The sequence below is a fragment of the Alosa pseudoharengus genome, unplaced genomic scaffold (genome assembly GCF_046254945.1).
Source record: "Alosa pseudoharengus isolate Yale_2024_CS ecotype anadromous, Long Island Sound unplaced genomic scaffold, YU_APseudo_1.1 YU_APseudo_1.1_scf_22, whole genome shotgun sequence".
NCBI classification, from domain to species: Eukaryota; Metazoa; Chordata; class Actinopteri; order Clupeiformes; family Clupeidae; genus Alosa; species Alosa pseudoharengus.
The window spans coordinates 10,012,168-10,027,167 of record NW_027468680.1 but is presented as its reverse complement, the minus strand read 5'-3'; the positions used below and the strand labels follow the sequence as shown (position 1 = coordinate 10,027,167).

The 15,000-nt window shown below is 44.5% G+C and overlaps 1 protein-coding gene across 1 annotated transcript in view; it reads left to right on the top strand.

The window, feature by feature from the left end:
* gfra4a (GDNF family receptor alpha 4a) overlaps positions 1–15,000 on the top strand; it is a 66,608-nt gene that overhangs the window by 11,370 nt on the left and 40,238 nt on the right. Inside the window, exon 3 of the mRNA XM_076300115.1 lies at positions 13,787–14,065. Within this exon, the coding sequence (XP_076156230.1) occupies positions 13,787–14,065 (279 nt within the window). The remainder of the gene's footprint in view (positions 1–13,786; positions 14,066–15,000) is intronic.

The following is a 15,000-nucleotide window of genomic DNA, read 5'->3' as shown; positions in this document are numbered from 1 at the left end:
GGCCAAATTCTCTCACTTTCTCTCACACACTCACTCTTTTTTACACACACACACTCACACATACATACATACACCTAGTGTTACAGAATCACTCTTACTTCAGTGCACACACACACACACACACACACACACACACACACACACACACACACAATACCCTCCTATAGTTTAATTGCCTCCCTCTGGCTGTTCCCCTCTGGTCATGGACATCACTGTCAGAAAGTGGACAAACACACACACACACACACACACACACACACAGTGCTTTATTATATGCAAGCGTCAAATGGCATTGGACATTTATTTTAAGGATCACAGGGCCCCAAAAGCAGCTTTATAAGATGATCGCTTATGACAGATTTCCCATGTTAGCAAAAGTCTCCTCTCAGTAAGGAGGTACTGTGTGTGTGTGTGTGTGTGTGTGTGTGTGTGTGTGTGTGTGTGTGTGTGTGTGTCTGTGTCTGTGTCTGTGTCTGTGTGTCTGTGTGCATGCCCGCATCTGTATGTATAACTACTCATGGATGAATAATTTGCATTATGTAATGCATGGAGCTTCCTTTATAATATTCTCAACCTCGCTAGCCGTTAATGTATCTCCATACAACACACACACACACACACACACACACACACACACAGAGAGAAGTAAAAGAAGCACATAAAGAAATGGTCCTATTTCCCCCAGTGTGGCTCTATTATAAATGTGTAGAGCCCATTAGAATGATTAGAATGAATATGTTTCATAGGTCATCAACCCCACTCCTCAAGGTCTCTCAGCTGGGCCCTCCCTAATTAGTGTTATGTGATCGTTAACAGCTTAATGATATATGAGCCCCACGCTGTAACGTGCATGTCAATGTGTAATGGGGATGTGAGGCACTGTTCATTCAGGTGGAGCTCAAAGCAAAAACAGTGAATGAATAGGCGAAGAGGCATGGCCTGTATCTTCTTCTAATGCAGGCTAGGATCATGGAGGTGTTGCTTTATCCTAGTGCAAATCTTCCCAACATAAAGTGTGTGTGTTTGTGTGTGTGTGTGTAAGTTGAAATCAGCTGTCAGCTGTACTGTATTGTATTCAACATAGTTGTACTGGTTGGCATGGTTGGTTGTGTGTGTGTGTGTGTGTGTGTGTGTGTGTGTGTGTGTGTGTGTGTGTGTGTGTGTGTGTACCCTACTCTCGGTCACTGACATGCCCCTCTGATATCAGGAGATCTCCATCGCTCTCATAGGGAGTTTAAGAGAGAGAATGATAAGTTGTGTAATGTATGATCTAAGAGGCTGTGACATCATCAATATCCAGGTTCGCTCCTTGCCCAGAGATCTGTGTGCATGTGTGTGTGTGCGTGTGTTAGCGTGTGTGTGAGTGTGCCTGTGTGTGAGTGTGTGTCGGGTGTGTGTAAATCATATGGTTTCATCTCTCTGATGATAAGGAAGTAGCTCCTTTGATGACATGACTGGTAGTGATCTCATACACAGCTTTGATGTTATTAAATTTGTGCATTTGTGTGTGTCAGTGTAAGTGTGTGTGTGTGTGTGTGTGTGTGTGTGTGTGTGTGTGTGTGTGTGTGTGTGTGTGTGTGTGTGTGTGGTGTGTGTGTCAGTGTAAGTGTGTGTGCACGTACAGCGACAGAGATAAGGACGGTGTGTTTGTGAAGATCAATCTATTTCGAAGACCCTTTTGGACAAGGTGTGAGTCTGTGTGTGTGTGTGTGTGTGTGTCTGTATGTGTGTGTGTGTGTGTGTGTGTGTGTGTGTGTGTGTGCGTGTGTGTGTGTGTGGCATTCCTTTGAGCTTATGACAGGTTGTTGTTCCTGTCGAGACTCATATTATTCCCAGAGAGAATGCATGGCACACAAACATACATAGACACACACACACATACACACACACACATATGCAGACACAGTAGTGATGTACTGATATGTCAGGGATGAAACAGTAATTCAGTGGGACTGCACAACATTTTTGCACATACAGGGAGGCAGAGAGAGCACACACACACACACACATACACACACACACACACAGAGACTCCTTCAGGAGCATACCTGACCTACATAGTCGACCCATTTTCCAGGATGTGGTATTTCTGTACGAATGAAGCATCACCGACTGTCCTGTGCACTAGTTACAACAGGACACTATTCAGCTGTCCACAAGCCTCAGAAGCCCAAAGACACACACATCCACACACACACACACACACACACACACACACACACACACACACACACACACACACACACACACACACACACACACACACACACACACACACACACCAAGGCTAAAATTCTAACATACTTTGAGAGGGACATGTCCTCCCCCAATATTCAGCTCTGATCATAATGCCTGCCTCCCTCCAATGTTAAGACATCAGTTGTAACAATAGTCCTGTCACTCACCACTGTCCGAAATTATCCCTTGCAGATGTAATGACAAGCCAAATTCAATAATTAGGCAGCTATAATGTATAGAATGCATTCTAGTTGATGTCTAATATTAAATTTGGTTCATCATTACATCTGCAAGTGATCATTCCGTAAAGTTAGGATCTATTAATGTTTCCATCAGTTGTTGATGGGACATTTCATTGTGTGAAACCATACCACTAACACTTCACTTTAGCAAGGGAAATGTTGAAATGGCAACATTAACATATATAGTCATTTTGCGCTGGAAATACTTATAATATATTGCTAAATGTGTCAGTACATGTTTTGCATGTAGATGAAACAAACATTTTTGGTAACAGCAGGTCAATCTGTGACTACTATCAACTAACCATAATGTTATGATGCTATCATAAGTTATCTGGAGAAGGCTTACAATAGACAAGCCAATATTTCATGATTTGACAATTAGGAAAGAAATGGTTAGTTGTCCATAAGTTGTCCATCATATGCGATCTGAAGAAGGCCAGACTGGCTGAAACGTTATCACCTCAATAAAGTAATTAGCTTTAAACACGGAGTGTGCAGCATCTCTCTCCTTTCACTAAGTTTTATTCCTAGTTGCCTGCACCTCGTATTTGGTGAGCGTTTGCACCTCTCCTTCCTAGTTGCCCATAACTGATAATCATGCAAGAATCTTGGGTAACACTTTACGGTAAGGGTACATGAATTATCATGAATTCATACATTAATTAATTCATGATTTATGCATTACTTCATTCCTTTATATCTTATGAATCATCAGGAATTTACATGAGTTCAGAGTTTCTCTTTCATGACCATGCATGAACAACACATCAACTAAAGCATTAGGTACGGTGGGTACATCATTCTGATGTATGATTTCTTAAACATGATTCTCATCAATTCATCATGTTTGTGGCCCCTCAACTAAAGTGTGAATGTGTTTAGAAAATTGCACAGGTTGTGTTCAAATTTGAATTTGAGTAGTGATGACCACATTTTTGGCAGAAAAAAAAAATCATGATCATTCTTAATAAATCATAATGATGTAACCACTGTACTTAATGCTTTAGTTGATGTGTTGTTCATGTATGAGAGCACAAATGACTATGAACTCATGTCAATTCCTGATGATTCAAGACATATTAAGGAATGAAGAATATAATGCATGGAGCTTCCTTCATAATATGATCATCCTCGCTAGCCGTTAATGTATCTTCACACAACACACACACAATCCCAAATACACACAAACACACACATACAGACACACATACACATACAGACACATAATCTCACACACACACACACACACACACACACACACACACACACACACACACACACACACATACACACACACACACACTCCTCTGTCCACACAGATTCACAGTCCCCTGCTGGCTTAACACTGGACAAACAGTATGGACTTCTAAGCAAACTCACACATCCTCTAGGCACTTCGGAAAGTGTACTGTCATCTGCTACTGACCACAGCATGCCTGTGGCACACACTGAGCGTCCGCTATACAGATCAAAGTTAACATTTGGCCCATACTGACCATCATAGAGGAAGCCCAGAACAGCCAGAGAGAGAGAGAGAGAGAGAGAAAGAGAGGGAGAGAGAGAAGGGGAGAGTGAAAATGGGAGAGAGACAGAATTAATTACAGACAGAGAGGGGAAGATAGAGTGAAAAAGGGAAAGAGAGAGGGGGAAGAAGAGAGAGGCCGAGAGAGAGAATGAGGGAGTGAGGGAGTGCTCCGAGTGCTCTGATGTCTCCCAGGTCACAGATCTCCGAGGCTTTGTTTGAGTTGTGATGATGAATTCTCTGTCTCGTTCACCTTCTTTGTCTTTCTGACTTTCTCCCTCTCTTCCACTTTCCCACAGTACTCACACTCTTACACACACACACATACGTGCACACACACACACACACACACACACACACACACACACACACACACACACACACACACACACACACACACACACACACACACACACAAGTGCACACACAAGTGCACACACACATACACACACACACACACGCATACATGCACACACACACACATGCACACACACACACACACACACACACACACACACACATACTGTATGCACAGCCATCTCATGGTGGGCCATCTGTGCTTTTGTTTAAAAAAAGGACAACTATCTCTCAGACCTTTGTTCTTTCACACACATACACATACACACACACACGCACACACGCACACACTTTCTTTGGCACACTCTCTCATTCTCTTAACCACACACACACACACACGCACACTGTGGTGTCTGGCAGTGTTTTACAATAATCTAATTTTTAGAGCAGACTTTTATGCAATTTACTTTTTTTGCATATGTGTGTATTTGTTTGTGTATGCGTGTGTGTGTGTGTGTGTGTGTGTGTGTGTGTGTGTGTGTGTGTGTGTGTGTGTGTGTGTGTGTGTGTGTGTGTGTGTGTGTTATGTTTATGAGCTTTTGTGAGTTTGTGTGGTGAGAGTTCTCTCTGATGGGAATGAATTCCATTACTCTTTAACGAGCCTCTCCTCATTTTATCAGGGATTCATAGAATCGATGGCGAGAGAATAAGACTCTCTCCTGCTTTCCCCCGTCTGCATGGAAAAGCAATTATTGTTTTTTTTCCCCTCCTCCTTGTCTTTTCTCCCCTACTGCAAAAACCTCTCTAGCTTCCAGCAAAATTACATTACGCCGCCTCAGAAACTATGCAAGAGTACATCAGAAGCATTCAGTTAATGTTAAGTGTGTGTGTTTGTGTGTGTGTGCGTGCGCGCGCGAGTGTGTGTGTGTGTGTGTGTGTGTGTGAGTGTGTTGTTGGATGATGTAGGTCATCGTACGTTAGGGCATTCAAAAATGTAATTGGTCTCCATCAGGGCTATTACGGAACTCCCAGTTTAAATAACATGCAGGCCCTCCAGCAGAGTACCTGTCCACCCCTCTCCTTTCAGAGAGAGAGAAAGAGACAACAATGTGGAGAGCGTGGCGGAGAGGGGGATAAAGGGAGAGGAGGAGAAGGAGAAGAAAGGATTACAGTGGGGGAAATATAGAGTGTTGTGATGAAAGGAGGGGGGGACAGTGAGCGAGAAAGTGAGAGTGAAAGAGTGAGTAAGGATGAAGTAAAACTTTAAGTAGAACGAGAGAAAAAAATAATAAAAAATAAAAACGAGGGGAGTGGAGAGGAAAGAGTGAAAGAAGGAGGGAACGAGGGTGGAAGAGAGAGAGGGAGGGAGAAGGAGAGAGCGAGAAATAGGGAGAGAGGGAGGGAGAAGGGGAGAGAGAGAAAGAGGGAGAGAGAAGGGGAGAGAGGAGAGAAAGAGGGAGGGAGAGAGAGAGTGAATGGAGGGATGGACATTCACAGTGTAAAAGGGAGAGAGAGAAGGAGGGAGTGAGGGAGGGAGAGAGAGAGGGAGGGAGAAGGAGAGAGAGAGAAAGAGAGAGAGAGGGAGGAAGAGATGGAGGGAGAGAGAAGAAGAGAGGGAGGGATAGAGAGTGAATGGAGGGATGGACATCCACAGTGTAAAAGGGAGAGAGAGAAGGAGAGAGCGAGGGATGATGAGAGAGATGTTATGATTTAAGAGCATGTTTCCTTAACTCAGCAAGGAGAACTTGGTGCTCTTCACAGCAGGGGTGCTAAGCACATCTCACTTACTTTTACAGTTACAAATCAACCCATCAACCCAACACAACACACACACACACATACACACACACATGCACACACACACACACACACACACACACACCAGACCCATCCATCATCACTGCAGCACTAAAACACTGCAAATATACCAGCGTCGTATCAGCATGCTCACTCAAAAACAGCCAAAGTGTCAGCTCCAACACTTCTCTAAAACCAAGTGTCAAGCCAGCACTGCTAAAATAACAACCAGAGTGCCAGGGCTTTTGCAAACAAGCCCTGCAAAGTAGGCCAGCTTATCATGGCACATCAAAATAAAATAGACAAAGCGTGCACGCGCACACACACACACACACACACACACACACACACACACACACACACACACACACACACACACAAACACACACACACAATCTCACATATAATAGTGTGACAAACCAATTCAGTGTATGTCTGAATCAGCGCATTTTCAACCTCAAAACAACAGCCAGGCCAACAGAGACACAGAACACAACTGTTTTATAACACTTTAACACAGCACAAAACTCGAACATAGTCTGAACCAGCTTTACAGAGACGGCCTCAACAGTATGCAGACCTAAGGTCAGGTGGGAATCAGTTACACCGAGCAGATATAAACTGAGCGAACTAGACTGCTGACCAATACTGCACAGTAGCCAGGCTGCAGAGCATCGAGGCAATACAGTGGGGAATGAGCAGATAGCTTTACCACACCGAGTGCACAATTACCCCACAGCCATTTGACCCTGGAGTCACCATTAGATGCCACTGCAGAGGGGATTACAGTTTCCCTTATTTGTGCTGATCCCGGTATTACATTGCTTGTGGGAGAGCCACACACGGAATAATGCTGGTAGTGCAACTGGCCCTGGTTGACCCAAAATGGCCGACTTCAGATGAGGAAGTTAATTAAAGCCCTGGAATTAATAAATGCATAAAAATCACTGAACAATCAAAGCTTTAAGAGAGGGACCAGCTGCTACCCGACAATGCAATCTTCATGTGTGTGTGTGTGTGTGTGTGTGTGTGTATAGACACTCTAAACCGATTATTTATTGAGGCAGGATGGGGAAAGGCATAAGGTATTGGAACGAATGTGAATGGCAGGCCAAATGATTTCCTGTAATTGCTTTCGACTGTGTTGCTTTGAAGTTTGGTATGTGTGACGGAGTGTGTGTGCGTGTGTGTGTAGGCATGAGTGTGTGAGGTGTTTGTGTGTATTCATTTGGGTTTGTGTATGAGATGTGTGTATGCATTTACCCCCTATCCTTGATCTCCAGGCACATGGTTATTATCTGTTTTGATCTCAGTATGTGTGCAGGCATCTATATGTCTTTATGAATTTATGTGTGGGGGACGTGGATCCTGCGTGTGTGGTTGTGTGTGTGTGTGTCTGTGTGCCTGTGTGTGTAATCAACCAATCATTGTGTTGGATGAGTCTGCTCTTAATGGGATTATCCCTGCTGTTTCCTGCCCTGGTCTCTATTGAGCTCTCTCTCACACACACACACACACGCGCACACAAACACACACACATGCAGTCTTTTCATTTTTAAAGGAAGTGAGGGATGCTGTGCTGACGTATTCACTCATCTTTCATCCCCCCATCTTGGGGCCCGCCCTCCCTTCAACTTTCCTCTCCACCTCACACACACTCTCGCTCACACACACACACACACACACACACAGACACACACACACACGCACACACACACACCCTTCTCCACCTGCGGTTCTCTCAAAGTCAGAGTGGCTTACGCACCGTCTGTCAGATGTTGCCTGTGTGTGTGTGTGAGTGAGTGAATGAGAAGAGAGAGAGAGTGAGCTTGAGAGAGGAAGAGATGTCTATGTGTGTGTGTGTGTGTGTGTGTGTGTGTGTGTGTTTGCTAGAATGCCAGAGGAGCAGACGGTCTCTCACATCCTGACAACGCCATGTTCCTCTTTCCTCCCTGACATATCGACATTTCATCCCACCACTCCACCCCTACCCTGCTCTCCCCCTCCGCTCATCCCTCCCTCTCTACCTCTCCTTCCCTCACTCTCCCTCTCCGTTCATCCCTCCCTCTCTACCTCTCCTTCCCTCACTCTCCCTCTCCGTTCATCCCTCCCTCTCTACCTCTCCTTCCCTCACTCTGTTCCTCCTTCAATTTTCTGTCCTCCTGTGGTCCTTTTCCCTCTGCTTTCATCCCTCTCTCCTCTCATCCTCTCATCCTCTCATCCTCTCTCAGCTTTCTACAGCACTCTCTTGTTTCCTCTACCTCTCTCCCCTCTTCACTTTCTATCTCTCGTGATTTGGCTCTCTAGCTCCCTCTCTCATTTTTCACTCTCTTCTCCTATTTCTCTATCTTTCCTTTTTTCGCTATGCTGGTGATGGTGTGTGTGTGTGTGTGTGTGTGTGTGTGTGTGTGTGTGTGTGTGTGTGTGTGTGTGTGTGTGTGTGTGTGTGTGTAGAGGGCTGCTCAATATGTGGATCACAGCTCCTATACTGCAGCCTGTAAAAATCACATAGCACTCAAGTCAAAAAACACAAATGGTTCCAAATCTCTTTCTCTCACACACGTACACACACACTCAAATACACACACAGACACCCCCCCCCCTCCCACACACACACACACACACACATACACACACACACACACACACACACACACACACACACACACACACACACACACACACACCCATACACACACACACACACACACTGTAACCACTGATCTTGGCATCTTTTCTGTTGTACCTGTAGCACCTAACTACGATCAGGGAAACCCAAAAAGCACTGTTATTGCAGTCAAGAAAAACAGTGTAAAATTCATCTTCAAGAACCATAATCCAGGTCACTTTGCCTATCTATTCACTGTAGATAAAATCCCCACTCTGAAGCAAATAGTAAGCTAAAAGAACAAATGCAGACATATCCAAGGAAACAGAGTGGTTTAGTCAGCTTAAAGATGTCATTGCTGAGATATTTTCCAAGGAACGTCAGACCAAGGAGTTTTTCAAGTGTCATTTTTTTTGTCCTGACGAGTATTTCTTTAATGGTGTGTGTGTGTGTGTGTTTGTGTGATCGAGAACCATTTGGGTTTCTATGACGGGAAGGAGATAATGGCTTTAAAAAAAACTACTCCAGTAGGTAGATTCACAAGGAGAAAAAAAGAACCAAAGTGGAACAGGAAAAAGCAAACTCTAAGAGTCTGTAATGATAGAGCCCATATCTAGCATTATCTGAGAAGCTTTCCCATCTCACAAATGGAAGAAAGAAATCACCTTCCTTAGAAGCTACGTGGCTACAGCAAAGAGATGGTGGGGGAGGGGCTTGAGATGGCCTGGCTGACACCAGCCACCAGATACCTTTCTCAATAGAGAATGGGTCTGGAAACCCATCTACGATTTCCAATAGGTGTTACCAGTGGTAAAATCAAATCTAGACGCACCCTAGCGGCAGCAAATGCAATTTGCTTTCTCATCTGTTGTTCCTAGTTGGTGGAACGCACTGCCAGTTCCTACTAGAGCAGGGACATCCCTCTCCATCTTCAAAAAACTCCTGAAGACCCAGCTCTTTAGAGAACATCTCCTCTCGTAGCACTACTTACAACAAGTCTTGCTGATCCTAGCACTTACCACCTGACTAGAACTGACACTCAACTGTTTAAAAACAGCACTCACTGATGCACTTATTCTTACTGTACTCTACCTTTTTTAAATTGTCCTAGAATTGTTGAGAGAATTGCTTTAAAGCTTAAACTGTTTACCATGTTGTTAGTCGCTTTGGTTAAAAATGTGTCAGCCAAATGTAATGTAAAGAAGAGATGGGAGTTTGAGTTCTTTAACCAACAAAAAGAGGGTGTCCGTCAAGGATAAAGTGAATAGCTGACTATGCATTTAAAGAAAGAATACATTTGGACCGGAATGTGTACATGGTACATTTTACATTCACATATTCCTTTCTTAGGAATAGGTAACCATGTAACCATGGCAATGCTCATACATATGACATGACACCTGTCAATCAATCATGTGCTCTTGGAGATTTGCAATCCCCTCGGGGCACAGACAGAAGGGGTGTTGGTGAAGTGATGGAGTCCTTGTTGATTAGGCTCAAGGTCTCGTTTCTTAGATGGTCCTCCGGTCATCTACAGTGTCTTGGTATGTTTTGTGTGTGTGTGTGTGTGTGTGTGTGTGTGTGTGTGTGTGTGTGTGTGTGTGTGTGTGTGTGTGTGTGTATGTGTGTTTGTGTGTGCACACGTGCGTGCTGTGTTAATAAAGTGTTTTTACAGAGGATGTTTATATGAAGACATTCATATTAGAAGGGCACCCCTTCACTATCTGACATGTAATTCTAACTGAGGGGTTTCTAGCTTGCGGCCCTAATATAATAAAAGCCACTTTTGCACACTTCACTTTCTTGTTATCGCCTTGTCTTCAGGCTGGCACAGACCAAGCGGTTATTCATAAACCACTTATCGTGTTCATCGCACACACACACACACACACACACACACACACACACACACACACACACACACACAAATTCACACTCACACTCATACACACACACACACACTCACACTCACACTCACACTGAGGGCCAGATGTACTAACGCTTTTGCGCCCACTTCAGGCGTATTTGTTTCGCATTGTGTGTAAAATCATTGCGAGGTATGTACAAACAGGCCACAATGATGAAAAGCGCAAACTGCCTGTCGCGAGAGCTGAAAGTGGCAGATTGCGTTTGTCATGTCATGCATATGCATTCATGGGAGGATCCAGGGGAAAGTGGGAGCGTAAAAAGATGGGAGGGGAAGAGTAACGAGCGCCTAATTATGTATTCCGCGGTATGTACAAAGACTGCTCCTGAAAGCGCACGTCTATTCTGCGCCTAAATACTTCCGCCTTGTAAAAGCAGGTGTTAATCCAAATTGCAGTTCAATGCGTCAATAAGAGAACCTTTCAAAGACAACAGAATCGCTATTCAGAGCACCAGTTTTTGTGGTGAAAGTATTTGTACTACCAAAAGCAATCTTAACTTTCGTTGGCCTTTCGAATGTCTTACTTTCACTTTCACGTCATTCACTTAAACTTTCCTACTTGCTAGATTTGACCAATCTTCCATAGCCTACGTGCACAAGTAGTTTGAGTAGAACTACTGATCTTATTTCATGATCGCTAAACGTTTGATTCTTTTTAATGTTGTCATCAGTTAACTTCATTCAACTGCGCTTTTATGTAGGCGCTGCCATTCAGTTGTGGACGTTCGTAAATTGCGTTTATGGGTGGAGAAAGGCAGAGAAAGGCGCAGTTTACACTAAGGATTGAACGATTGATAAATACGACGGAAACTTGGGTCTGACAGCGTTTGCAATCTGCGGTGTGTCCAGGACGCTGATAACGCTACGTTCGCAAATGTACATACATCTGGCCCTCACACGCACACACACACACACACACACACACACACACACACACACACACACACACACACACACACACACACACACACACACACACACACACACACACCACCCACACACTCAAACTTCGAGGGCCAAAACAACCCTTTTTTCTCGAGTGGACCCATTTTTAAGCAGGTGATTTGATCCTCAATAAAAAGAGGAAGAGAGTAGTAGAGAAGGAGGAAGAGAGGAAGAGAAAAAGAAAAGAGACAGAGCAAAGACAGCAGGAGGAAGAGAAAAAGAAAAGAGACAGAACAAAGACAGCAGGAGGAAGAGAAAAAGAAAAGAGACAGAGCAAAGACAGCAGTAAGAAGAGAAAAAGAAAAGAGACAGAACAAAGACAGCAGGAGGAAGAGAAAAAGAAAAGAGACAGAGCAAAGACAGCAGGAGGAAGAGAAAAAGAAAATAAAAGAGATAGAACAAAGACAGCAGGAGGAAGAGAAAAAGAAAATAAAAGAGATAGAACAAAGACAGCAGGAGGAAGAGAAAAAGTTGAGAGACAGAGCAAAGACAGCGGGAGCAAGTTGAGTGTTTGCTTTTCACCGTGCGGACTTTATCAGAATGGATGCCTGGGAGAGCAGCTGCAGAGACTCAGCAGTGTGTTGCATACTGCAGACTGCATGGCTCTCACACTGATGTTGATACAGAAGCTAGATTCAAAGAGGCGAGTTAAGGGTATGTTGTCTTCGACACACACACACACACACACACACACACACACACACACACACACTGATAAGGAGGCTGTCATAACAACTTGAAAATGGGTGGTTGCCATCTTGCCATCTGTTGGGAGTTGGCCCGGTTGTAGCCAGTAGTAGGTTATTTTATGTGGAATGTTCTTTGACAGACTGAGTGGATGTCTTAGCAGAGTGGCAGAGTGGCAAGCTCAGGGGTCCAGACACTGCAAATCCACACTGCCACCACTCCGACCCCACCTGTGGGACTAGGGACAAGCAAAAAAAGACTTAATGACACGAGTCAGATGACAGATCCACTCCTTTTTCCAAAAAAAAAAATGGCCAAGACTTTGTCTTGTGAGTCAACCTTTTTGCCCCCCTTACCTTTAATGTCAGGACATTGGAGTGATCCCGTCTAGACTCGCTTATGCCTGCAGGACACTGGGATAAGGAGATTACTCAGGAAGTGATAAAAAAGGAGATCCTTCTTCCCGGGCAGTTAAGTCCACCTTCTTCTTTTTTGCCAGCTCATTATAAGTCTCCTGAGATACTGACCCAATGTGGTAAGCCATCTGTGAAAAACAGCTCATTTTATCACAAGGTGTAAATAAACAAAGCTGTAAATAAACAAAGGTGTAAAAACATCAGCGCTCTTCACCTGTACCACTGTCCAGTTTCTATCTGTCCTCAGGTTTCACTGGCAGATTGTGGTCCAGTTTGAGGCATACTGTATATCCAGTGTGAAGTTAACGTTAAGGGCCTGTGTCCACCCATCACGTTTTTTGCGCGGACGGCAGCTATTATCTATACTATTTTCTATGAAGTTCAGCGTTCACAGCGCTCAGCGCCCTCGGCGGAAAAAAGCCCTCGCCACTGACCGTCGTTTTCCGCAGCACTCAGAGCGCTGAAAGCTGAAATCAATTAAACTTTTAAAACAGAACTGGGCCTCGTCAATGTCACTTCTCTCTCGATGACCAATCAAAACTTCATCACAGAGCAACAATAAACACTTGACGGAGTACTCTGAGTGTGAGATTGAGGGCACAGGCCCTAATGATGCCCTACCTCTACCTGTCCTACACCTGAAGTATTCTGCACAGGGCTTGGTCTAAAGGCCCATTCACACCAAGAACGATAATGATAACGATAACTATAACCATAACGATAAAAGCGTTCACACTGAACAACGATAAACAAAGTCTCTCCTTGTGTTAATAAATGTGACGGCTAAAATTCGATGGGTTCTGATTGGCTATTAGCATTTTATCGTTGTGAAAATCGCTCTGAAAGTAAACCCAAAGATATCGTTCTTCATCTCGTTATCGTTATAGTTTATGTGTGAACGTCGTCATTCATATTAACGAGAACGATATTTATTTATAGTTATCGTTATCGTTATCGTTATCGTTATCGTTATCGTTCTTGGTGTGAATGGGCCTTAAGTCCAGGCGTCTGGGACCAGAGACGGCCTCATGCCCGGCAGGTTTGAGATGCTGATGGTGATCCCTCTGCTGTACCCATGACTCTGTCTCCATCACCTGTCCACAGGTGTTCCGAGCGGGCTGTGTTCGGGCCGGTGGGACTGTCTGCACGCGGGGGACACGTGCTCGAGCGACGAGACGTGCAGCCCGCGTCTGCGCACGCTGCGGCAGTGTGTGGCGGGCGGCGGCAGCGTCAAGCTGGGCCCGGGGGCGCGTAACCACTGCGAGAACGCCGTCGCCGCCCTCATGGCCAGTCCGCTGCACCGCTGCCAGTGTAAGAGGGGCATGAAGAGGGAGAAAAACTGCCTGAGCATCTACTGGAGCCTGCAGCAGACCATACTGCATGGTAAACACACACACACACACACACACACACACATACACACTCACACACACACACACACACACATACACACTCACACACACACACACACACATACACACACACACATACACACTCACTCACACACACACACACACTTACACGTGCATGCTAACACACAATATCCCTACACACACACACACACACACACACACACACACACACACACACACACACATGTACAACTAACACACACACACATGTACAACTAAAACACACACACACACCCACACACACACACATACAGTACACATGTACAGGCTAACACACACACACTTACACCTGCATACTAACACACAATAGCCCAACACATACACAAGTGTCTACTGTTTGATCAGCAAGCAGTAATACCTGCTAAATATACAGAAAAACACACACCAACATGAACAAACACACTGCACAATAAAGGACACCTCAACACTGAGCCATGATATGTAAGATAAACTGTCTGAACATTCAGAAGGACATGACACACACACAGACACACAGACACACACACACACACACACACACACACACAATTTCTCACATAGTATAAATCACCTAAGTCTTACAACAAATGTGCCATCACAGCGAAATCCCTTCTGCTTCAGTGAGTGCTTCTTGATACACACACACACACACACGCACACACACACACGCACGCACAAACACACCACAAGACCATGAAACAGACCAAGCTCTGCATGTGTTTTGGACTCTTGCTCACCCACAACCCAACCCACACTATAGCTCTTAGCAGGACCACTGCAACAGTAAACACAACTGTGAGGCAGAGTCAAAACAAACAAAAAACAAAACAAAAATAAATAAATGCTGAGACGATTATTGTGCATGATGACTGTTGCAGTGCTGTATGTGGCAAGATGAATAAACCTCATTAAAACAATGAGGATGTT